The 25,202-nt window shown below is 51.9% G+C and overlaps 5 protein-coding genes across 5 annotated transcripts; 4 read left to right on the top strand and 1 right to left on the bottom strand.

Moving 5' to 3' along the window:
• Positions 1-336: 336 nt before the first annotated feature.
• Triagg1_10086 (uncharacterized protein) lies at positions 337-2,381 on the top strand (the record flags this gene model as incomplete). Its single annotated transcript, XM_062894118.1, has 4 exons — positions 337-602; positions 662-822; positions 875-1,016; positions 1,340-2,381. The coding sequence occupies 4 exons, from the start codon at positions 337-339 to the stop codon at positions 2,379-2,381; spliced, it is 1,611 nt and encodes a 536-aa protein (XP_062750925.1).
• A 626-nt stretch (positions 2,382-3,007) lies between these two features.
• Triagg1_10087 (uncharacterized protein) lies at positions 3,008-3,820 on the bottom strand (the record flags this gene model as incomplete). The annotated part of the gene is made up of 2 exons (XM_062894120.1): positions 3,008-3,688; positions 3,764-3,820. The coding sequence occupies 2 exons, from the start codon at positions 3,818-3,820 to the stop codon at positions 3,008-3,010; spliced, it is 738 nt and encodes a 245-aa protein (XP_062750926.1).
• An 887-nt stretch (positions 3,821-4,707) lies between these two features.
• Positions 4,708-6,921, top strand: Triagg1_10088 (uncharacterized protein; the record flags this gene model as incomplete). The annotated part of the gene is made up of 1 exon (XM_062894121.1): positions 4,708-6,921. The coding sequence occupies one exon, from the start codon at positions 4,708-4,710 to the stop codon at positions 6,919-6,921; it is 2,214 nt and encodes a 737-aa protein (XP_062750927.1).
• Positions 6,922-20,526: 13,605 nt separating this feature from the next.
• On the top strand, positions 20,527-22,526 carry Triagg1_10089 (uncharacterized protein; the record flags this gene model as incomplete). The annotated part of the gene is made up of 3 exons (XM_062894122.1): positions 20,527-21,368; positions 21,440-21,805; positions 21,863-22,526. The coding sequence occupies 3 exons, from the start codon at positions 20,527-20,529 to the stop codon at positions 22,524-22,526; spliced, it is 1,872 nt and encodes a 623-aa protein (XP_062750928.1).
• Positions 22,527-24,141: 1,615 nt separating this feature from the next.
• Positions 24,142-25,057, top strand: Triagg1_10090 (uncharacterized protein; the record flags this gene model as incomplete). Its single annotated transcript, XM_062894123.1, has 2 exons — positions 24,142-24,167; positions 24,241-25,057. The coding sequence occupies 2 exons, from the start codon at positions 24,142-24,144 to the stop codon at positions 25,055-25,057; spliced, it is 843 nt and encodes a 280-aa protein (XP_062750929.1).
• Positions 25,058-25,202: the final 145 nt, after the last annotated feature.

Here is a 25,202-nt window from a genome sequence, read left to right on the forward strand (position 1 = left end):
TAGGCTTTTGCAGGCATGCTCCGGTTATTGCCCTAAGCTTCTCAAACTTTTTGCTTCTCTCATTCGTTTCTTTGCTTCCGCAGGACGAGAGCAATTTTCACTTTCACTTTCGCTTCTATTTCCTCTATTTTCTCCTCTTCTCCTTACGACTGCTCATCTCCTGCTGTACGACGACTTATACGCAACACGGCGACTGCATATACTTGCGTGATATTCAAGGCGCCAATGGCCATCTGAGGCGTGGCTCGTCGAGGCTTCGACGCCGGCGCCAGATTGGCGAAAGCTTTCGTCACGAAAGAGCAAATAAATGGGAAGCCATAAAGCAATCAAGTCAAAATGGACGACTGGAATATGCTATCGGAGCAACAAGGGGGGATGGTTTGGGCCAGGCAGATAGACAACGATGTGGGTGGATTTCAGTTCATGGACAATTCAACGTCCTCAATCATCAACAACCTCAAGTTCGCCGTTGCCAAGCAGGTCCGATCCATGATTATTATTCTTGCTGGGTTTAATATTGCCATGGCGGTGGTTCTGGCATTCGTCATTTTTCGGAATTGCTACAAGGGAGCGAAGAGGAGCGATCCAGCTTTTGGATTCCGGTATTTTCCCCCCTTCAACTCTCGTGGGTTTACGCAGCAGGTGGCTAACCCTGACTTAGTTCGTCCGTCTTCAAATTTATAGAAACATCAGAAATATTCCCCTTCGTCTTATCTATCGGCATATCAATACAGGGTATTGTATATGTGGTTAGCCAGACCAAGGGGCTGGAGGGGCTCCTGATCCTCGGATGCACGTCAATATCTCAGGCCATGTTGCCGGGTAAGTTTCCATCGCTATTATACCCTTTAGAGCTGCTACTGATCATTGGTAGCCTTATTTACTGTCCCGTATATACAGCTCATCTTTGGTTTGGAAACAGCCGTGCAAGCACTGAGGCGGCGACCATTTGAACGGCGATCCAGATGGGTCATTGTTGCCTGTCTCGTCGTTGTCATCATTGGTGCCGTGGCGATGTACGTGGTAACGCGTTTTATCAGGCCGCCAGACTTGTGCTATGCTTCTCTTTTCTGGTTTGTCCAGACTTGGAGGCTTGAGTCGTTCGTCCTGTTGACGGCAATCTCTTGCATCCTCATAATCGGGGCCATAATCATATTTGTTCGGCTACATCGAGACCCATCAGTCGGCATTATCGAAAGGACGGCCGCCTCCAGAATGGTTTACTACATGATTCTGGGTGCTGTAATAAACGTATGTTGTCTCAGAATCCCCTTACTTTCCTATCACAAGCAGCTAACAAAGAAATAACCCAGGGCTTAATGGCTCCCTTCTTCTTTAGCATCTCCTCTCAAAACCCACTCGCACTGACACAAATACAACTGAACCTAAACATGGTGGCTTCCGTGGCAAGTAACGTATCGGGAATCACATTTGGCGTCCTCTATCTCTTCCTCCGCTCTCGAAAGATGCAGAAGATTGGCCCGCTGGGGCATCTTGAACTCGGCGGCCCACGAAAAGAAAAATCCGTCGAATCATGGCCCGGGACAGATATTTTCAATACGCAGATCGAGCAGCCGGTATCACCGGCGAGGATATTTGAGTCTCGCGCAAGTACAAGAATGTCAGAGGCTATTGGAGAGACTGTGGGAAACACAAACAGAAAGGGTCACAGCCTTGAGGCGATCCAAACAACATCTCCGTTCAATAGAGCCGCTGCTGACGGCTCCGAGCTGATGAATGGGGCTCCGTCGCCAGTTGTGACTCGGGCTCGGAAAGACTCGTACAGTTTGTTTCCAAGTCAACGAGAAGTGGTTGAAGCGAGACCCAAAGGCAGCAGCGGCATTCTTCTCCCTTCCACGACTTATTCACCAACGAGAGGCAACGAGAATACAACACTCGACAACGGGATATTCATAGATTTGCTGCCGCCACCTTCGATCCGCATTTCGGGCGCTCCTAGACACAACCGAGACTCTTCGCTGGTGTCTTCCGCCACAGTCCAGATTGGTCTGAGAGTTTCCAACCTCAGCGATGTGACGCGTTTGGAAGCTCCATTCTACTTCTCCCCTGAGCGGCCTTTTTCACCTTCTCGTCCCGATTCCTCGTTAGCTGCCAGGCCCTCATATATACCCACTTCTCGTGACATTGGCGTAGCTGTCAGTGATGACTACAGGAATTCGACTCGCTCGCCTATTGGGACAACCGCTGAGATGGAGCAGAGTGAAAAGCCCATCACTCTCAGTCCTACAGTATACAGCCCAAACAATGCTCTATCTCCACGTGCAAAGGCAAGGCGCAGGAGCATCGATTCCATTTCTTCGACGATAGGTGCTTCCAACGCCGATGCTAGCTACTCTGTTGGAACAACGGAATGGATTTAGGTGACTGCTATTTTTTAAATCAACTGCCTTGGTTCTGACATTGCGGTTCTTGGGGGTTGACCCCTGAGTTTCCGGCTATGGCTGTAGCGACTTAGACAGGACGCAATTCGCGAAGAAACCATGTGCGCTGAAGTCCTTGATGCCCTCTAGGGGAACTCCTTTCTTCTCTTCCTTTTCTACTTTTTAGTCCTTCTGTGAGGGACACTTCTTGGCTGTTTGGGGGGGAATGTGATGGAATGCAAGCGGGCGATGTTTTTTTTTTATTTCCTTGTCTATCCCCCCCACCTCCCTTTTCTCTTTTCTCTTCTTCTTCTTCTTCTTCTTCTTCTTCTCTTCTTCTCCTTCTTTTCCTTACTCACGTAGGGAAAACTCTTTTTTTTCAGGTTCAAGGTGAAGGCGGCTTTATGGTAGATACTGCTGGAGCAGTCGGGTAAATGAGAATTGCAATGTATGGATAGGCTATGTATGAGAACATGATAGAAGACGTCAAAATTAGACACTACGAGACATGTTTTTGGACAGCCACTTTTGCTCGTATGAAATTACGGGTTTGAGCAAAGGTAACCATGAGGAATCAATTGCTGACATTACTACCATGATTTTGAACATGCGCTTATATGTCTCGTCTAATTTGTCTTCGTCTTCGTCTTCTTCTTCTCTTCCCACTTTTCCCATCCCGCCTGACACATGTCTTCTTCCACCACCAAATCGCGTATCCTCAGCAGCCTCGCAGGCGGCAATTCAATGCCCCAAGCCAGCCATCCCGTCCTCCTAAGAATCTCCGTCGCCACAAACCAAACCAGCGCAAAGATGAGTCCTGCAGCCGCACCCGCAGCCACCTGTGTCGTTGTATGGTAATTCAAGTAGATCCTGCTCCACGCCGTTGCCGCCGCCACGAGCGCTCCAGCAAGACTAACAGCCAGCCTCTCGACCAAAGTCCAGGGGCGGCCGCCGTCGAATATCGTGGCCCTCGCCGATGATGATGATGATGATGATGACGGCTTTCCCTGCGCGAGCGGCTTATGTCGCACCAGGAGGAACAGGGCGAGAGAGAGGCTCCAGAAAGCAACGAATTGGGCGTGCGAGCTGGGCATGCCGTAGCCCTTGCCGTGGATGCGGCGCGGGCGTTCCTCCTTGATGACGCGCTTGAGGATGAAGTTGAGGGCCTCGCAGGCGAGTTGGCCGGCAAAGGCTAGACAGATTTCGGCTTCGCGGGTGGAAAATATGAGGGTGGCGTAGACGACGCAGAGGGCCTGGGGGAGGAGGGCGAGGTAGGCGCATACGAGGGAGAGGTAGTCGTCCGGGTCCTGAGGGAGAGGAAGACGATTGGTTAACTTGGTCTATTGGGCTGAGGAGAATAGGATGACCGATTGGGGACTTACATAGTAGACATGCGTGACGGACAAAGAGGCAAGTGTGGAAGTATAATCTTCACTCATGTTTGCGGGTGGTGAGTGCATGATACTACCTCGATGCAAGTGGAAAGACAAGGAGGGAAAAAAAGAAGAAGATGAGAGAAGAGAATCAGGATTCAGGCTGGGACTGCCGGTTTCAACGACATTCCCATCATGTACCGTGCAAAGAGCAAATCGCCCCCAAGTCAGAAAAGCGACGGAAAGCAGCGAAGAAAGAAGGGAAGAAAAGAAGAAAAGAAAGGGAAAAAAGTGATGATGCAAGGACACATCCAGATGCAGATTGCATGTGACGGCATTTCGGGGCTGAAACCAAGGAGAGAAACCGTGGCAAGCGTGGCTTGATTCTGGCCAACAGGTGTGGCGCAGCTCTTGAGAGCCCGGAGGCGAAAATTGCATGGACCTACGGACGGAAAATTAGCAGAATTAGGTAGCCACGGCCCGCGACGCACAGGATTAACAGCAGCAACAGCTCTAGTACCTCTAGAGCAGAAGAATAGCGGCAGGTTCCTTCTAAGCGTTTCTATTCCACTGCAAAAGCACAGATTCCAACACTCGGTGATGACTCAACGGCGGCAAACCGAGATGGACCTGTAGCCATATCTCTTCCTTTTATTTATTTATTTGTTTATATTGTGTTTTGTCTTCTTTTTTTGGATACATTCTTCTTCTTCTCTCTGTCGGCCTGCTTGTCTTGTTCTCTCTGGGCCAGAGCCATAGTGTGCGTTAGTATGGCGAGCGCCCTTGATATGATTGGATTAAGAATTATCGCCGATCAAGTCTCAAGTCTCTCTTTGCTCACGCTTTGCCACAGGTTCCTTGAACTTTTGAACTGCACTGCTGCAACTCACGAGGCTCGATAATCGCCGTCTTCTCTCTGTTGCCAGCGGACATGCTTCAGCCGTGCAGCCGACATGGATCATTCAGCAGCCGATGACGATGATGCCCGCGCCACCGAGCTGGAGACCCTCGAGGCCATCTATCCCGAGCTTCGCCGTCCAGATGGCGATGGCGCTGGATTCGTTTTTGAGCTGGAGCTGCCCGTGGAACCGGCTGCCCCCGTCACCGTGACCTTTCCGGCCGCTGCTGCGCCTGACCAGGCTCTCAACGGCTCGGCGTCTGATGCACCGGCGTTGGTGGACTCTCTGCAGGTCTCTCATCTACCTCCTCTGACGATGCACATCACGCTTCCGGATGGCTATCCCGCACAATGTGCTCCCCTGGTCAAGATCTCAACCACTCCGCAATGGCTCTCGGCTGAGATGCTTGCACGTCTTGCGGGAGAAGCCTCTCAACTGTGGGAAGAAACGGGACGGGACCTGGTGGCCTACACCTATATCGACCACATACAGCGGGCTGCTGACGATGTGTTTGGGGCCATTACTTCTGAAGGAACTCTCCAGGTCGATCCGGAGCATAAACTCGCCGTGCTGGACTACGATATCAAAGCCAAAAAGGCCGCCTTTGACAAGGAGACGTTCAACTGTGGCATTTGCTTGGGTATGTATAAACTTGCAGCCGATATATCAACTCATGGTCTCATACTAATCCACCATGATGCTCCCGTAGATCCCAAGAAAGGATCAAAGTGTCACAAGATGCTTGACTGCACTCACATTTTCTGCTTGCAGTGTCTCCAGGATTTCTACAATGATGCCATCAAAGAAGGCAACTTGTCGACTGTTCGCTGTCTGGCCCCCAACTGTGCTAAAGAGCGTTCTGCTGCCGCAAAGGGGGAAGGAGAAAAGAGACGCAAGCCCAAGACTTTCATCAGCCCCAGCGAGTTGCTGCAGATTGGCCTCTCTGAAGAAATGGTGAAACGCTATGTCGACCTCAAGTATAAGACGGAACTTGAATCTGACAAAAACACAATCTACTGCCCTCGACAGTGGTGCAACGGAGCCGCGCGCTCCAAAAAGCACAAGAAGCCTGAAGGTCTCGACTTTGGCGAAACTTCAGACGCCGAGTCTGATCCGGACGAGAAGAGTGAAGCCAACGGAAAGAGCAAGAAAGCAGACAAGTTCAATCGCGGTGACCTCTTGTCCGTCTGTGAGGATTGCGGATTTGCCTTTTGCAGTAGATGTTATCAGTCATGGCATGGAGAATTCTTCCAATGCGCCCCCAGACGCAAAGATGGCGAGCTTACCGAGGACGACAAGGCTTCTCTCGAGTATCTCAAACTGCATACAAGTCCCTGCCCAACTTGCAACGCCCCAGCACAAAAGACTCACGGCTGTAACCATATGATTTGCTCGCGATGCGACACACACTTCTGCTACCTTTGCTCCTGTTGGCTGGATCCAGCAAATCCATATCGGCACTACAACCAACAGGAAAATGGCAAGGTGACATCATGCTATATGCGCTTGTGGGAGCTGGAAGGTGGAGACGGCGATGATGTTGGTATAGGATTCGGTGGTGGACGCGATGCTGCGGTAAACAATGGTGCGAACGAAGTCGTGCGGGAAGACGAAGAGGCTCTGAACGAGATTTTCTTGGAGATTGAAGAGGTGGATGACGAGGTCGAGGGCCGTGTGGATGCCAATGCGAATGCGAATGCCAACGCGCCGGCGCAGCTTGATGAGAACGGCCAGAGAGTTGCCGTAGCTCGTGAGGCTCCCCTTGTTCTACGACTCATGGACAATCCAGTCAACAACGGCAACAATAATAACAACAACAACAACAACAACAACAATCAGGGGCGTGGCGGGCATCGAGGTGCGGACAACCAGCCCGCCAGAGCCCGCGCCGGAGGAGCAGGAAGAGGACGTGCTGCGGCTCATGGTCCGAATCATCGCGGAGGCCAAGCTGCCAACAATGCTAGAGGTCATCCTGTCAACCGTGCGAGGGGCGCTAGGGGCGATGCCCGTCGAGGTCATGACGGCGGGCGTGGAGGAGCGCGCGGCAGAGCCGGAGCCGCTGGAGGTGCTGGTCGAGGAGGTGCTGCGCGGGCAGAAGCGAGGCAGAACCCGGACCCGAATGGCAATCATCATCAGAATCAGGACGGGTTGGACGCCAACCAGGAGGCGTGGGTTAGACACTTTGTCCAGATGGCGCTCCTCGATGCGGAAGATGAGATTGAGGATGGCGATTCAGACGAAGATGACGAGAACTGGCGTTTTCGGTGACACTCGAGGTAGAAAAATTGCTTCGAAAAGCTTACGGATCGGCATCATATCATTCGAGACCAAGAATCTTGCAATGACTACTCTTCATACACCTGATGTGTCGCTTCGATGTTTCAACGTGTTACTATCTTTACTTTTCTTCTTCTTTACTTTTTCTCTCCTTGTACGCAACAATTCAGCCAGCACGGGGATGTGGAAAGCAACACCCCTTCGGCCCATTACACGCGGTCCTGTTCGTTTTGGGGCATATCGAGACGACGGACAATTTGGCAGAGGGATGCAACGGAGCATTTGGTTGTTTAGCGATGGAAAATCTACGCGTTTACGAAATTACGGCTGTGTCAGTTAATAGTTGAATAGAACGTTACATAGATCGATCTGGTCGTGTTTGTCCGTGTTCCGGCGTCATAAAACAAAACGGCCAGGCTAGTGCCGCCAAGCGAGGCCGAGGAAATGCCATTGCTCTTCATTTCACGACAAGCAGAAAAAGACTGTCTCGGCGTTTCTGTCCCCATTTCAACAGAGAAAAAAACGGCCAGAGGAAAAAGGCCCGCGCCAAAGACGCAGATGCCACTACCGGGCCCGAGCGCTTGATGGTAGCAGTGCTAATATCGCCTTGACGAGCTTTGCTGATCCCCGCCCATCGTATCGAAAAGAGAAGGTTGATGATCATGTCATTCGGCACTCAAGCCGCGATGCTAGCTGGGAAAGCGTTGTCTCGGCCGTAGAGACAGCTTGTACTTGTACTACCACTCCCTCCGTGGGCATTGGAGCGTGCGTGCCTCGTATGCTATGGGGAAGTGGTAAGACAAAAAGGGAGAGAGTTGATACTGCCGCATTGGGCCATCGGCCATGGCGGAGAATCCCTTTCGGGCCGTCCGCCTCACCTGGCCACTCAAGGCTCTTGTTCATCACCATCTCCTCACAAGACATTACCAAAGCGTCGTTGTCTCCGAGACCACGCGGCGGACGGAGCAACAATGTGCAGATTTTTCGCGGGGCCAGGGGGAGAAACGCACGCATTGGCCAGTCAACACGGAGGGAAAACGGGTTAAAAAAAAAAAAAAAGAGGGAAAAAGAAAGCAAAGTGAGACACCCCTAACCAAAGAGGTGCGGAAACTCGACGCCGGCTTTGCATCCTCCTCGGCCACCACCGAATTCATAAGCACTTGGCCGGCTTACAAAACGGTGCTCTGTATGATGGAGTCGTGCATGTACAAGTAGGTATATCAAGTAGTAGTATATGCGGCATCCAAAACGGGCGAAACACGCGAGGACAGAGGTCTCTGCTGCTCCTGGTACCTTGAGTGGTATGTAGCATTGGTGGACACAGGGTGTGAGCCGTTGAAGATAGAGGAGCAAGGCAATATAAAGCAAACGCTTCGTAGCACGTTGCAAGATTCATTAAGCATAAAGCGCCGACAGGTTGCAAGTGCCGTGATCCGCGAGCCAGCCCTTCTCCTTCTCGAAACAAACACTCGGTGATGAACAACGGACAGCTTCACCCCGAAAGAAGATGGCGATTTTGTTTTACCACTGCATTTGGATAAGAGCAAACGTGTCCTCTGCGAAGCGTGTTTCCCTTGACGCCATGCGGAGAATTGCAGTCTTGAGCAAAAGGTCATTGAAGTTTGTCGTCCGAGCTTCTCAGCCGACCAGATCATCCTCGTGAGGTCCTCCACTCGCACAATCATGGGCCCACAGAGTTGCAGCGCTACGGCTAGTGCCTAGACTAACATAGTATCGACGTCGTATTCTTCGTAGCAGTGCCGGTGCTACCTCATGCGGAGTAGTATGTAGCCGCAGGCTATGTCGCACCGCTGCTGTAGGATGGTTTTGACGCCGCCCGATCGGCTGCGTCGCCTGTAGAGCCAGCAGGGAATGTTTGCGTTAGATCGCCTTCTGACGGGACGGCGCCGGACTACACTTCCACTGACAGCGCTTGGTACGAGCGACCCCTTCCGTCGCCTTCAAGAATGAGCCGGAACAGACAGTCTCCTGATGATATAGGTACCATGTCGTAATGAGTCGTCGAGATTTGTGTATCGTGTACCACAGCCATGTGCAGAAACCGTCTTGATATACCATAGCCTGGCGGTGCCAAGCCAACGCTTGATGAGGTCTTGATATCTTGGCGAGGGAGTGTGCATGTACCCTGACCGCGCGTATGTACCATATTCCATTGGGAATAGATGGGGTTTGATAGGGCCTCTTTCATACGAATAACGAAGCGTATGCAAGAGAGATGTGACGACAAAATGCCACTAACATCTCAGATCAGCTTGTTGAGCTTCCAACACTTGATATCCGAGCATCCTCTTTCCATGGGCAAGCCTCCCTCATCGATCGACTCAGAAAGGCTGTTGGGTCATCCTACGTGGTAAGAGTGCCGCTCGTCGACGTTGTTCCGTAGTATGTAGTACTTCATATGTACTTGGTAAGCACTCGAGATCGGCACGAGTGGCCGTGAGGTAAGAAGCTATTGCCCTTTGGGAGTAGAATACGGTAATAGGTTCATCCCAGGTTTCGGGAGAGCCGTCGGGTCTCATGGATCCTGGTCACGCACTATGCCACCGCATAGAGGAATTTCCTTGAACAGGCCCTGTTGTGGCAGATTGTCTTGGTCAGTTGCGGTGATGCCACTTGGACGCAAAAAGATGTGAAGGGTGACACTCTGTAGTACAAGTAGATCCGGTTCATGGCGCGGGGTGAGCCTCCGCCGGCTGGTTTTAGCTCCGTTTCTACCGCATCAAGATGGGGTTGATGATCTGCTCCGTAATGCTACTACGAGTACTAGTAGTACAATAAGGCGATTGAGGTATTAATTCAACCGTGGGTGACATCCCGCTAGCCGCATCTCTTGTCGCCTATCCAGGAGAGCAGTACTCGTACAAGTATGTCTTGTATTGACATACCATATACGCACATTCGGCTGATGTGAGTGCCGCAGTGCCGCCCATGTTGAAACCGCATTCCAGCCGTTACTTTTACGGCCGTGGCTGAAGCTGAACAGACCCCTGCGCCTATTTGAGAATGGTGATGTACTCGTATATCGGCCATTCGTGCTGTCCAGCGTTGTGTTTGATGCTTTTGCCGTCAGGCGGATCAAGATGTTTGTACATGTTTCGTCAAGTGCTCGTCAACCAAGGGTTTATTGGTGAACAAGCAAAGCCAGTCGAGTTATTCGCGCAGAACCACGCGCCGTATCGTGTGAAGCGTCTCCATTCGGTCTGGGAGTCAAGGCCGAATCATCCGCATCCCGGATTTTAGGTACATGATACCACACGGGCACCTCGTCTATCGGCCGCCGACTTAATAACGCCGCTCCCAATATCATTTGTTTTTCTTCTTGTTTTCTTCTTGTTTTCATTCTTCTTCTTTCCCATTCTCTTTCCATCATTCTCTTCCCTACCTTTTGTTTTTCTTTGCCCTGTTCAGCTGCTCCCGTATTATAGCTAACCCTTCTGTTGCTATGTATATGGACTCTGATACTCGCAGGAATGGCTGGCAAGGCTTTCCTTTGCTGGGCATGAGTCGAGTGTTGAGATGGCCCAGCTGCTTCATGACAAGCCTAATACGGCCGCGGCACAGATGCCCTGTATCCGCGCCCACACCATTGTGCCTGTAGTAGATGCTCCACACGAACTAGCCGTACGAGTAGTCCCTTTTGCGAGGGTATGGACTTGTCATGCAACAACTTCCATCGCGGGGTTTCTGCGGGTCGAAGCCCAACGGCGCCTGTTCCTTACGGGGTAAGGTCTTAGCAGGGGGCCATCTCGGCGGCCGGACATCGAGCTTAGGCGCGTACTGACCAACGGCTGTAAGGACCTCGGCCGCCGGTTCGCTGGCTCACAGACGCCTCTTCACAAGCGAGGCATACATGCTGAGAATCCGCCTTCACGGACTGGCCGCGGCATCATGATCGACACACGGTAGCTATTCCAGCGGAAAGCCCGTTATTTCAACTGCAGCCGGGAAGTGCTTCTCTCCACCCACTGCATCGACACCATGACGAGGGCCGTGTGAGCGCGAATGACGATGCTCTCCCAATGTGTTGAATAGATGCCTCACATTTGTATAATTTGCAAAGTCGTCGCCACCTTCAAGGGCCATTTCTTTGGAACACCCCTAGGGAGCCCCATTCTCCAAGGATCGTATTAGTAGTATATGCTTTGCAGACCGGGGATCTGCATCTTGCCAAAGCGTCGTAGATCATCAAGCCATGGGGGATGGTACCCTGTAGGTTGTTGCTACCGAATGCGACATGATAAGACGGCCAGAGACCTTTTCCTTCCGAGGATCCTTTGATTCTGATCGCAGGCAATTTCTGCTAAAGCCGGCGCAATAGTTGATGCCGATTGGAGAAGGGTGGAAGCAGAATCAACACCGAGCTTGACGCCCCGATCTCCAAATCGCAGCTTTGCAGACATTGTATGCACATGGACGCGCTAAGCTCATCAAAGTGGCCCCGAGATGCCGACGGAGCTTGCACGTGTTTGTATAGAACACGGAGCACAAACCCATGCGTACAATACAGTATTACGGATTGCGGGTAATAGTAGTAGATCCGATACCGATACAAGGTCGATAGAGTGTAATAATAAGCATGCGTGGCAAGCTGGTTGACTGGGGACTCTGAGTGCGTGCAATCAATACCTGCGTATTGAATGCCCCCAAGGACTTGTTTGCTGCTTGTAACCGAGAAAAGACGGGTATGGCCAATCTTGACAAAACAGGATGCCGCGAATGACTTGACACTGGATGTGTGATGTTGTCCCTTGTCGTCAAAACTGGCAATGCCCACGAAGCTCTGTGACGTCGCTAAAAACAACCTCGGCCAAAAGCCGAAGGGGGTTTGTGCGTATGAGTATGCATAATGTAGCACTATGGATAATGTCTCTGGGGTTATCATGATTGTGCCTGTTCTTCATCAATCGGCTGTCTTCTTAGGCTCTTTGACAGCTCGAGCCGTATGCCCTTGACGCGATGCAAGACAATGTCGTAGTGAGGCGCGCCAGACAGATGCAGGTAAGCGGCGAGGGCATTAATCTTGAAGGCGGATAAAGGAATCCATGTCACGAACAGAGAGAAAGAGATGAAGCTCTGCCCAGATCGGCTTGGTGCTTGTATGTACATAGGTACTCGTATAGCCGACATACCTATCATACAGGTAGGTATGGCAGCTCCGGCCCCTCTGTCCAGGCCTTGCGCCATGTCGTGTCTTTCGCACTCGTGGTGTGGGCCGCTGATGACGGGACCACAGCAAGTGGCAGGCCTTCGCGTGGGACGCCAGGCCAGGGATGCCTGGTGATGGCAAAGGAGCATGGGGGTGGGGAGACGGGAAGTAACCCATCAGCCATCTGGCGCTGCTCGTCAACCATCACGATGAGGGCAGATGAGTGCCCTGGCCGGTGAGATCTCAAAAGCGGCCCCCAAACGAGCCCCTGATGGTTACATCGCCAGCGATAAAAGGCCCGGTGCAGAGCGATGAAACTCGAGATGAGGGCAAGGCCGCCTCGGTGGCTATTCCAGGTATTGCAGGCGTGGGCGCAGTGAGCACTTATTATCAAAGGCTCTCTCTCTCGAGGCAGAGTCGATATCGGTACGAGCTCGTAGACGGCTTGGAGGCACAGATTGGCTGCGTCAAAGTGCTCGGGGAGGCCCTTCTGCTGCTGTCACATGCACGGCCTGAGTGATTTGAGGCCTGTCAATGTCCGAAACAGTCGCACAGAGCAGGGTTTGGTGTGGCGCGCATGAAGGAGAGCCGGAAATACTACCTAGAACAGGTAATCAATTGCACTGGTCAAGACATGGAGCTGATGAACAAAGCAAAAACGTGTCCTGAATGGAGGAGGCCTCAGCCGACTGACGCAGAAGGCATGTCTAAGGTACCTAATCTAACGAATGCAGTGTGGCAGGTGCCTGCTGGGTAAGTACGGAGTACATGGTTCCTACCTAGGTAGTATAGTAGTTCCTGCCACTTACTGCCTTGGGCCGGTCCTGCATTCTTCAACGCTTCTCGCTTAGTGTAGGCACATTGGCCTGTACCCGTACCTCTGTATGCGGGCTGCCAGGTACCTTGGCCGCACGTACCCGTACAGGTAGCACCACAGGTAGGAGGTACCTAATTTTAGAGCCAAGGTCGGTAAATCCCAGCATACAAGAACTCGCAAGTCGATGTTTGAAGCGTCCAAAGTAAGGTCCAGTACTATAATGATCAAGAGAAGTACCGTGCTCATTAATAAACACTACGAGCATTCTAGGTACCTTAGTACCTACATTGGTCGTATTAGATGACACCTTAGCACTGCTGCTAAAGCACTTGGCGTATCTGAGCCTGTCCAGGCGCAAAAGGTACCTGCAGATCTGGACGCAACGTTGGCAGAAAATTTCCTTGCATAGAGGTAGGTAGGGCGAAATAGGTCCCTGCATGGCGCATTTTAGGAGGCTGTTTAACGAATGTACTTGCGTGCAAGTATCAATGTTTTCAATGTTCCTTCAATGCGTTCAAGGCATCGCATCATTCGGCATCACTAAGGGAGACGGCCCTGGAGGGCCGGAATGTTCAAGAAGGGAAATTGGTGCCTCGGGCAATACAGCTTGGCTCCTGCGAGGGCATGTGTTTGGACAGAGCCGAGGATAGGGTAGCAGGTATGGAGTACTGTATCTATAAAACAATCTTACCCTGCAGAGAGTATCTTTAAGGTAGGTCAGAATACATGTAATGCAGCGTGCGGACCACTTACAGAGGATGCGATACGGCCCTTGGAGGTCTTCCGGAATAGAGGGGGGACTGTAAGCTGATAAGGAGCGTGAAGACAAACCTGAGAATGACGTGCTTGACTGCAAGAATGGAGGAAGAATGAACCTCGAGCAAACACCGCCATGAGTCGCCGATACAAGATAAGCTGACCCAAAAGGAGAGCCCCCCCTAAATGTTAACCCCGATAATGTTCATGCTCTGTTAATGATTGAAATTCCACGGCAGTACACGATGCCGTGAGAAAAGCGGCATGGTATGGAGTAGGAGTAGCAGAACAGGTAGTACCAGGTAGCCGAATCAAGTAGCAGCACAATTGTCATCGGGCGCCGCGGACGAGTACGACCTTATTTCCGTAGCACAACTCTGCACGCATGCATTTCCCAAGGTACCATGCATACGATTCTTCTCGGCAGTTGGCCAGGCACGGCTCTGTATCTACCCTGCTAGGAATGGCGCGTCCGCTGTGGATCTGAGCGGCGAGCCTGCCGGATGCTACTGTAGAGTGTGATACTAATCGATAAAGTTTTCGCTGGTGTCTGCAAGGAGGGCTAGCAAGCTCGCAGACAATCCGGGCTTTCATTTGGCCGTGGTTGCTACAAGCAAGTAGAATCCGTGCCGTGGAACATGTCCAATCAAAGACTCTCGTAGCCTTGCCATACCTGGCCATGCCATGCCATGCCATGCCATGCCATGCCTTGACGGGTCAACCGCGTCTCCGCAAACTCCGCGCGGTATGTACGTACCTTGTCCCTTGTAGTCTCCATTTATACCACGGCTGATTTGCACACGATGCCAGAAAGGACAACCGTGACCGGGCATTATACCCATGCCCTGGACTGTCCGAAAGGTTGAAGCCTAGAGAAGGCGCCGATATATACTCCGTACGAGTACATGTATTGCGGGTGTCGTTGCTTTGTAATTGATTGTTGAAAAGACAAAAAAGAGAAGGAAAAGAAAAGCTTGGACACCGAAGAATGCCTTAGTACCTTACCTGACGCTCGCCCATGGTGTGTACGCGTAGGTATTTCTTGTACCAGTACTCCGTAACCGTACCAGTACTCGCATGTCCTTTGCCCGGAATTGATATTAACAAGCCTCCGGTCAATAAGCGATGTTAACCAACATACTCGTAATGTCAGAAGGCGTACATGACCTGATTTGCAAATACACGAGGCGGCTTTCGGGGTTCATTGTGGGACTCGCTTGAGTCTAATTAGCCCTCGGACTACCTCGACGAGTACTCCGTTCTTGCAGCATTATAGGACAGGGCAGGACTGGACGGTTTGATTCAGAAATCGCACGCAAGTGGAGTTGACAGCCGCGCCTTGTCTCTCAAAGCAATTCAGGTGATGGATGTGCTGAGTGGAGCTGTCCATGCTGATGCGGGACTCGACTCGAGCATGAGCATCTCGGTGGGGGCCAAACTAGCCTAGAGCATTGCTGTCAAAAAGCACTCGAAATATAACCGCAGACACTCCGTGGCCGTGCATATGCAGGCGTCAAAATCAAGGCCCCAAGTGGCTTGGTCGGGGTACCTGCCTTACGGGGCGCCGCGGGACGAGTGATTGCAGGGGCGCGAGAGGCGCAGGGGCACCGAAAGAGAAGACGGGGTGGGCCTGGAAACCTTGAGGATCCTCCGGATGGCCTGCGCCGTACACCATCAGGTTTCAAATCACCGGCCTCAGAGAAGCAAGCCGCAGCCACAGGCGGCGCAGGAGATTCCTGTACATGCGCGACCCCCATGGAGAGCTGCCGTCTTATTGCTTCTAGGCGGAGTGTCGACTCGATGCAGCGGGCGAACGGAGAATTAGATTTTCGATAAGCGTTCTGGTGCAGCTGAGAGGCTCTAGTAAGACGAGTAAGCTTTGGTTCTCGGTATAATTTCAGGGCCCATTACCTGTAGCCTGTAGCCTGTAGCCTGTAGCCTGTAGGTCAGCAACGGAAGCTTCAACGGCAAGGTTGTCGGACTTAACATGTTCAGATATCGTAGACGCGAGTGAGCACATCCGTTCATACAGCCCTGGAGATGAACAAGGTAAAGTTCAAGGTTCTGTGACTGGAGACAGGCGGGAAGCCGCGATGCCCGAGGCAAGTGCACATGGCATCCAATGCCTGTTAGGTACCTGGTACTAGGCTGATCGCTGAAGCGGTGCAAGGAGGCACCTTGGCAGCAGCCCTTGACGAGTACTGAGTACAGGCAGGTGCCTGACTTCCCTTGCCTTGGCATCGCTGGCAGGCACGAGTTCCTCGACGACCAGCATCTATCTCACTTGTTGCTCCGTACATACTGTAGATGCGGTAATTCAAAGTCCATCGCCTATCCGTCAAGCATCTCCTACCAAGACTCAACCTATCAAATCTCTTGCATTATTCTCTTGCATCTCCCCCCTTTCCGCCTCTCGTCCTGTCGTCATTGGTCACACGGCTTTATCACGGGGACTCGGGTTGTTGTTGTTGTTGTTGTTGATGCTGTTGACATGGGGTCCAACTCATTCATCCCCTCACGGCTAAAGTTGATCAGTGTCTAGATCGTGCGCTACCCCGGTCGATGGCAGACGAACCAGAGGACGGGGAAACGAGTTGTGAAGAAGAAAGAGGAGCCGCGGAAGGGCGAAGAAAGAAGAGAGAACCAAAGTCGCACGGGGGTGGCTCGTACAACCTGAGAACTGCAGCATCTCGACCTGTACAATGTGTTTCGTCTTGCCCATGTGCCTTGTCACCACCCGGCCACGGTGGGTCTATAGCCGAATGATCACTGATTGATGACCCAAGGCCAGATCGACAGCTAGAGAGAGCCCACCGAGCCCACTCTTGATTCTTCTTCATCTTCGCCTCTGGATGGCCAGTCAGGAAACAACCGGTCAGCGCGAGCTTCCACATTGGGCCAGGGTGGACTATCCTCCGCATTGTCTCGAGGCCTTCTCCTGCACCCTTACGCATCGTTACGCCACCCTTCAGGTAATGCAGATACGCAATACGGTGGTTGCGATAGGCACATCACGAGCAAGGATGGTCTGAATAGTACCAGGACGGGCACGGCATTGGGAGACGCGCCAGACTGAGGCCAGACTGCGGCATTCCTGTCCTCGGCTTGCCCCCGTCCGAAGCCGCTCTTCTGAGCAAATCCTCGGAGATGGTGGCAACATTGGCAACGAATGTGCTTTTCATAGGTATTTGGCTCTTTGCGACGAGAGCCTTGCCGCCTCGCTTGCTCGCTTTCATGTCTTTGTTTGTGACGAATTCCCCTTTGTTGCGCCATCATGCACACAGGCACGCACACACTTACACACACACATACTCACGCGCCCACTCTCTCCCATCATCACTCTATCTCTCTTCCCACCTCCCGCGTTTACGAGTACGACAGAGTCCCGCCCTCTGTATCATATCTTACTCGCACGCTTCTGGCTGCATGTACGGAGCATGTATTTCGCACGAAACATACACATACCTACTCGTATGTGAATGCCCTTGAACATGGTTCTTGGGGCTCCGTCTCTGCCTGAACAATGCCTACCTGCTAGTCTTCCCTGCTCTTCTCAATATGTTCTAGTACAAGTACGACTATGCACATGGTGTAGTGCTCCAGACTGGATGTACAAAGCACGGAGGATTACCTCGTATGCTTGTCCCCAGAGGCCGATTATTGATACTCGTGGGCCACGATTTCCCGCAGATACCATGAGTCAATCAAACTCCAGCCCATCATCGATGCAAACAGGTTATACAAGTACCTGGAGACAAGGCAGGCCTTGGTCCCATGCCCATGCTCCACCGTCAACCCGTTTCAAACCCACCCATCCCATTCATCTTCTCTCCAATAATGGCTAGCAGTGGCATTTGTTACTTGTACTACTTCTCAGGCAATGTTTCTTCCGACAATGTTTCGGCACGCCCCTCGCTCCCCCCTTCGTCCATACTAAGGCGTGGATGAATGGGGGGCCATCGGTGATAGTAGCATTGAGTTAGGCGGCAGTCTTGTTCGCGCCGCCACCACGAGATCATCTCATAATCTACCTGATTAGCCGCTCGACACACTTTGATCGGACGAACACACACGCCAAGGTGATTGGCCCTCTGGAGCAAGCTGGTCTCTACACCCTTACTGTACATACGATACTTCGTGGGAGTACCTATCTTTATCCCCCCTGTTGCTCCCCCTCGTCGTCGCCTCCTATCTTGACGGGGAGATTCGGCGGACGTGGAGCAAATTCCTCGAATAGCAGCGGGAGCTCTCTCTGCTTTGGTCCCTTGTTCAAATTTGGGCTTCCCGTGTAAAGCACCAATACCTGCGAGAGACAAAAGATGCAGTGATCCATCACGGATAATACGCGGGGAGGGCCAGCCGCTCATGTCCACCGCATACGGGTGTCAATCGGCCGCTTTCGAGTCCGTCCCAGCCTTCAAGGTTCAGCAAGATTGGTGCCAACAGTTTACCCTCTCGGTACAAGCGTACAAACGAGCACAACATCGAGCATGTGCGAGGGACTCGCACACACGCATCCTTGGCTTATTTGCAGGTCCAGCTCCCTGCACAGCTTATTGCTACCGCACCGCACCGCACCGCACCACTACCTGGACACCTTCTCCCTCTGGTCAGGGATCCTCCTCCAGCCGTCGAGGTGCGCCTCCACCTTGATCCCTGCAAGTGGCTCTCGAGACCGGCGTCTTGTCTTGTCTTGTCTTGACTTGCCTTGTCTTGACTTCTGGCGCGGCTGCCCTACCTGGTCGCAGTTTAATACTTACGGAGCAGTACGGAGCACTCTACTGTCTTGTCTCTGCACGGCCCTACACGGCTTCTTGGCTCAGAACGTCCACGGAGTACTTTTACAAAGCACGGACAAAAGCCGCGAGCAGGCCGGTTTAGAGACAATTCCAGTCTCTGCCCTTGGACCTTGGTGCCGTGTTCCTTTCACTGCCGGTTTCTAGAAACGAACTGTCTTTGGCAACAGCACAACTAGCCCGGTTTAATCTTGGCCTCGGAGCATTCTGCCTCTGACTGCACGAGCACCACCTTTGCTTCGCTAGGTTCCGGAATGCATCCTTCAGTGGCTTGTGAGAATCTCGTCTTGAGATGAGCAAGGCGCTCCACCGCACCCTGGCTCCTTGACCTAACCTTTCCACCATGCCGAGCCGGGTAACAACCATGTTTCTTTTCCATCACCTAGCCTCGAGGCGCTGCGCCAGTCATCAGCCCCCCCCTGGTGTACTAGTACGTCTCGGCAGAACCGTCCCCACGCCCACTCGGTACATGTAGAGGCTAGTGGGCGGGCCCTTTTCGACATGGACAAGAGAGCGCTCGTAACAGGGAAATCTCGTACGCTCTGAAAGCGTACTGGTGAGATTGATGTGCGCCCACGTTTACTCCGTCCATGCAATACCACACGTTACAATAACATACGAATTACTACATACCACTTGTACCTGTACTAGCAGGGTTAGCATGGGCCATCAGCAAAAAGCCCCCGAATGTGCCTCTGTCTTCTTGCACGCAAAACAGACAAGAAATCGGACGTCGCTCTCAAAGGGGGGGGGGGGGGGGGAGGGGTGTACAAGCACCAGCGAGCACTATGGAGAAGAGGTTCTCATTTCGAATCATGGAAAACCGCCCTGACCTTTGAATAATTGGTAGAATAAATGTTCAAGGCGTTGCTCATGTCTCGCGTCGGACGGAGTTGCGGCCCACCGCTGACTAGAAGGAAAAAGGATTAGAAGAGGTGACTCATATTCTGTCCATATTTTGGGTCTCACTTCTGTGGTAGAGATAAACGGAAGAGAAAGGAAGAAAGCAAGAGAGAGAGGGAAATCGCAAGTCTGCATGAAAAAGCAATTTGAGATGTCGCCTCGAACCAAAAAGGAAAAAATAATGACCAGAGAGAGAAAGAGATCGCGGGCACGCCCCCCCTTGGATATGATGAATGACATGGGCGAACAAGGCCGGCGATACATACTCTCCTGCACGATTGCTCGACCGGATGTCAAAGTCCAAAAGCTTGCAGGGAATCCCTGGGATCCCCCCTCAAGCGTCTGATGAACGAGATCCGAGTTTGGCCCCCTTCCACTGCCGCCGCATACCCCCGTTCTCCTTCCAAGACGGGCTGCATGCACGGTAAGTTACTGGGTTATTTTCTTCACAAGTCCACTGCGTCTGACCGGCGCTTGTGTCAAAGAGTCCGAATCGATTTCACTTAGCCTTACTAGAGTCCTTTTGCTCGTGAAGAGAGCATGGATCTTGGGGCCGGGGTGGACCAGCGTCCCTGGGCCTTCTCCGTAGACAGAAGGCCATTCTTGTATTAGGTCCCGTCCCTGGGGTGCAAGGACCGATGGCCCTCACCGGGTGTATCTGCCCGCAAGCCCGTCATGGCCATCTTTATAGACACACACATATGCGCACACACACATACAGGCACGCACTTGTGGGTAATAATAGGATCGATATCCTCCCGCTTCAGTGCCGGGCCTTTTCAATCTGCCAACCACTACTGTATCTACCAACCGCTCCCCTCCACCATCTGCCGTCCTGAAGCTCCATTTAATATCTGTGGGCATGCCTCTTGTTTATCATCTTTCACATTCCATCCTGTCTGCAACTTCTTGATTCGAACACATCGGTTCTTCTACTTATACGTCCTCCTTCCCTCGAGGAACGCTGTGAGCCAGCCTACTACCAGGTGGCAAAGTAAACAACACAAACTTCACTACCCATCTCTTCATCTATTGCGACATCACCCCCTGAATCCAATCATCTACTCCAAACAAGATCTCGTCGCGGCATCCTCAACAAACGTAAAGACACGGAGGGACATGCGCCCATAATGACAGCAACAGCATACCCAGTAACCATGTCAGACCTCAGAGGAGAGCCTGCCCATTCTAGTTTCTGGTCCACCTACAACGGATCTGCTCATCTTGCCAACAGACTCGGCACGACAACTATGGACTCTGGCTTTCATAGTTCGGCGTCGGCATCCCCTCTTCCAGGCCGTCCTCGCAGTGGCCATGATCAGTCCTACTCCTATGGGCGGTATTCGCAGGATGAATCTGTTGCGTATGATCGCCACTCGCAACAGAGCCTGCCCGCTCAGCACGGCTACTCCAGTCTCAAGAGGCCCTTCTCGCAAACTGAACCGGCCGCATACCAAGAAATCGTCCAGGACTTGCGAGATGATGGCTCTCGTTTGACGGTAAACCAGGATCACAAACTGCTGGCTTTTAGGCGGACACAAGATAAACATACCATCGTGGATCAACAAGGCCGGATGCAGCAACTGGAGCTATCGGCTCAGCTCCACGGCATGTTTTTCCTTTCCGAGATGCCATCGACCGCCAGCGATGGAACATCTCTACAGCCCGAATTAACCTGCTATCGACGAAACCTGTTTCAAATTAGCGGCTCTCTCATCACTCCAAGAGGACAGCTCTCTGTGGTAAACGAGAGTAATGAGACTCTTCCAGTGTCCAACATGGAGGTCGCCATATCTGCTATTGAATCTGTCGATGGCAACCCCGTTCGCCTCATTGTCATTCCATGGAAGACTCCTCCACCCAATGCCCCCGAAATCAACCAGACCCCGGATCAAGAGCCTGCCGCTCTTCCCTTGATTCCTTTCCAGGATGATGGTTCTGAGCCTGAAGGCGACTACGCAGTCTATCCCATCGGCTGGCGTCGACTGCAGTTCAGAATGTATGTTGAGCGCCCCTTACTCTCCTTCTAACTACTCTCTCCTTTTGAATGTAGGCCTAATGCTGGAACAGTGCTACTGCAAACAACGGTCGACGGAAGGAGCTTCAACAGCACTTTGTGCTTCACCTTAAAGTGTTTGGAACCTTGTCTGATAACACCAAGGTCGTCTTGACGGAATCTACGACGGCTCCCATTGTAGTGAGAGGCCGTAGCCCACGGAACTTCCAGGCTCGTAAAGAGATTCCCCTGCTTGGGTCGAGCGCCGGCTCAAGGGGCCAGGCTCTGGTGGAGACGGGCTTGGGCGTTGTCGCTGGCGCATTAAGCGTGAAGCCTCAAGAGCTCAAGAGAAGCGTGGACATCCAAGTGCCGCGCTCGAGTTTTACCTTTAGCTCTCCCAAGGTCCCAGGAAGTGGACAACTGAGTTCAATGAGATCAAAGTGAGTCGACTCAAGGCGTACCTGTAGCACATGTTTCTAACAAGGATGACTCTGCAGCCAATACTCGACATGGAGTGCCAGCAGCAGCAACACCTCCATCTCCCAAGTTGCTTCATCCGGCCCAGGGAGCTACTCCACAGCAGCGATGGGTGCTGACACGTATTCCAAAGTGTCCAACTATACTTCGGACCCTCAGGAATTACCACTTCAGTCGTCGATACCGCCTTTGCCACTTTCGATTGGGGCAAATGAGCAACAGTCGTCGGCCCGTGGGCAGTACACCTACGTACAGCAGCCAACTTCAGGGTCTCAGTTGCCGGCCAGCACGGCCACGCCAGCAGTGAGCGGCCATGCGGATAGCGCTCTGAGCATTCCTAGATATGTCGACAACGGACGCCCAAACAAGAGCCCCCGACAGAGCGGACAGCAATCCGTCCACGCCACCAATTCTATACACAGCAGCGAATCGCCTGAGTACCGATACGGATCATCTACACACGGTTCAGCCTCTTCGAGGGAATATTATCCGCCGTCACAGGCATGGTCTACTACGGCTGCGGGGGAAAACAGTTCGAGCACAGCTTATGCCAGCGCTGACGCAAGGCCGTACTCTTTCCCTCACGAGCCTTACAAGGCGGGGACAGCAGCTGCATCATCGGTCAAGGCTGAATCTCGTGGCTCCTTTGAACCCATGCACAACTACTCATGGAACGCAAACTAAGGTTTTCAACATCCTTGACGGCATTTGGAGGGCAATGCTCCTAACTGGTTATACCAACCATGCCGCTGCCTCTCTTTTTGGCAAGCTCTTTCACACAGAGTATATCATTTCTACTTGACCCCTTTTTTCGAATTTGGTGTAAATTACGGCGGATATTCTTTTCAGGATGGATTGGGTACGTGTACAACGGCGTTTGATTCTGCGGCGTAATAGGCGAGTCTCGGGGAGGGATTTTATGTCTTGGGAGGATTCGTTTCTACGGAGTATATGCATGCATATATATACGCATACGTATACGCACATGTGTACGACTGTATATTTTCGTGTGTGTGTATGTATATATTAGGATAGCACATGGACTTTGGATATGCAGGTCATGGGAATGGTGGCGAAAATGATTCATCTGGTATGGCGTCAAGGTAGTCGGAGCCACGGGCATGGAAGTTACCTATGGCTTTAGGTACTGGGCGACGCTGAGATACCACAATACAAACAAAGTTCTGATGGGCCGATTGAATCCTGCTAGCGAGATGAGTGCTTATGTTGAAGAGATTTGTTGGACGCCGTGATTGGGTGACAACCAGGCTGAACATGGAGGATGGCACTTTTGTCAGAACGCTCTGTAGACTATTGTCATCCCCCCTTTGGACTGCCTAGGATGAATCGGGGAAAAGAAAAAGAAACCATGGCGAGAGATCCAAAAAACACAAAAACAAAAAAAAAACAAAAAAAAGCCGCTATGTATCGAATTGCGGTGGTTAATTTGCGTGAAATGGCCTTGGCTCGCATGGGCACGCCCACATGAGATGTGACCCAACGGTACAACCTGTAGGTTTGTGTTACACGGCAGGACAAGTTCCGTTTTTTCTTTCTCTTTCTTCCCTTTGTCTTTTTGAGCATGGCGGCGTGGTATTGGAGAGGGTAAATTCAGAATAGATTAAGCATTTATAATCTCTCCATGCATATTTTTTTTTTCTCTTTCTGCTTAAATTGCTTCCTCGTGCATTTTGCCCGAGTTGGGTTTTCGGAGCGTGGGGGCCGAGATGCGGACCGAAAGGTTCCTGGCCTGCAGCTTTTTTATTTTTATTTTTATTTCTTCTTTTGTTCTAAGAAGAGGAGTTGCGGAATCTTGATGAGGATCCGAAAAGGCAGAGAGGATGTGAAGGGGTTGGATATAGGGGGTGGAATGGTGTGTGTGTGTGTGTGCGTGCGCGTGTGTGTGTTGGAGATGTTTCTTGGAGGTTTGAGGTAGCGACAAGTATCAGGTACTTTGCTAAAACACACAAGCTTGCATCGTTTAAAAGTATTGATTACTTGTTGCAGCCAATCTCGTGCTGACTGCAGCCATGTACTTTGTACTCTCGATAAGATAAGCCGCGTCTAAGAAACTGCCGGGGGATTTTCTCTTCACAGCCTCGTTTTATGTTGGTTTGGATTTGATTGAGACATGCTTCGTTGAGGCGCATTTCAACTGCATATACCCATTTGTTCTTCATCTTATCTCGAAGTTGGAATTTTGCAACGCCGATTGACTGCATCTAAATATAGCCTCTGCTTAGCCGTTGGGGGCGGAGAAAAACCGACATCTCGTCTTTTCCCAGCCTGGAGAGCCACCATGTTCGAGCTACCCGATGCAAAGAGGTATGAGCTGCCGTGTCTCTCTTGGCTCCAGTGATCTATGTTTTAAACATGTGAGAGCTAATTCTGGGATTAGAGTCCGCCGGGAGGATCTACATGCATCGGATGAGCCTTCGTGGAGCGAGAGTGAAGGAGACGCAGAGCTGGAGGCACGGCTCAATGCACAGATCGCAAAATCTCTTGGACTAGACGAAAGTGCATTTCGTGCGCCGAAACCACAGGACACCTTGCCTGTACCCAACAGGCCTCAGGCTCATGGTAGAAGAGAAGACGACGGGCTCAGCTCTGATTCGGAGAGTGAACCAAGCACTCCCGCAGATGAGCCTGCGTCCAACCACGGTGCCGAAGCTGAGGATGAAGCCTATGCCTTTCGGCTCTTCAGCACGGCTGGTCCGGCCCCAAAAATTGTTCTTGAAAACCACGACAGGATTGTAGAAGGCAAACTTCTCAGAGGTAGGCCGCTATCATACTACTTGGTAACGGACCTGTCACCAGAGAGGAGACACCAGTATGAGATGGCAGCAGTGAGCGGAGAAGACGTCCTCGCGCGATCTAAAATAAGGGAATGGGGTCTTGAGCTCCCCTGGCGAGTCACAAACATCAAAGCCACGAGAAAAGCCCGGCCCGGGGAAGGGGCGAATCTCACACGCGTCGACGATGAACAGCGAGCGAAGAGGAAACGGCTGGGGAAGAAGAGCAGAATAGCAATGAGGAAGAAGGCGAGGGCGAAGGAGCAGGCCGAGGCAGCAGCGAAACAGAAGATGGCCGACAAGGAGGAGCAGGTGAAGGAGAAGAAGAAGAGGTTGAACCGGCTGAAGAAGGCGAGAAGAAAGGCAAAAAGAAAGGCTGACAAGGGCGATGAGTCGGGGGACGGCTCTTCTGACGAAGAATAAAACTACCTAAGCATCATGGTAGGGAATTTGTACAGTATATACAACGCTTGTGTAAATAATCGGGCTGTAGTCCAAAGGCCTTTGAGCGACTCGGAATATCTTTCATGGAATATCAGATACAAGGCTGGCCATGTTCGAACCTAAA

Source organism: Trichoderma aggressivum, assembly GCF_033847375.1.
Source record: "Trichoderma aggressivum f. europaeum strain CBS 100526 chromosome Unknown scaffold_065, whole genome shotgun sequence".
NCBI lineage: Eukaryota > Fungi > Ascomycota > Sordariomycetes > Hypocreales > Hypocreaceae > Trichoderma > Trichoderma aggressivum.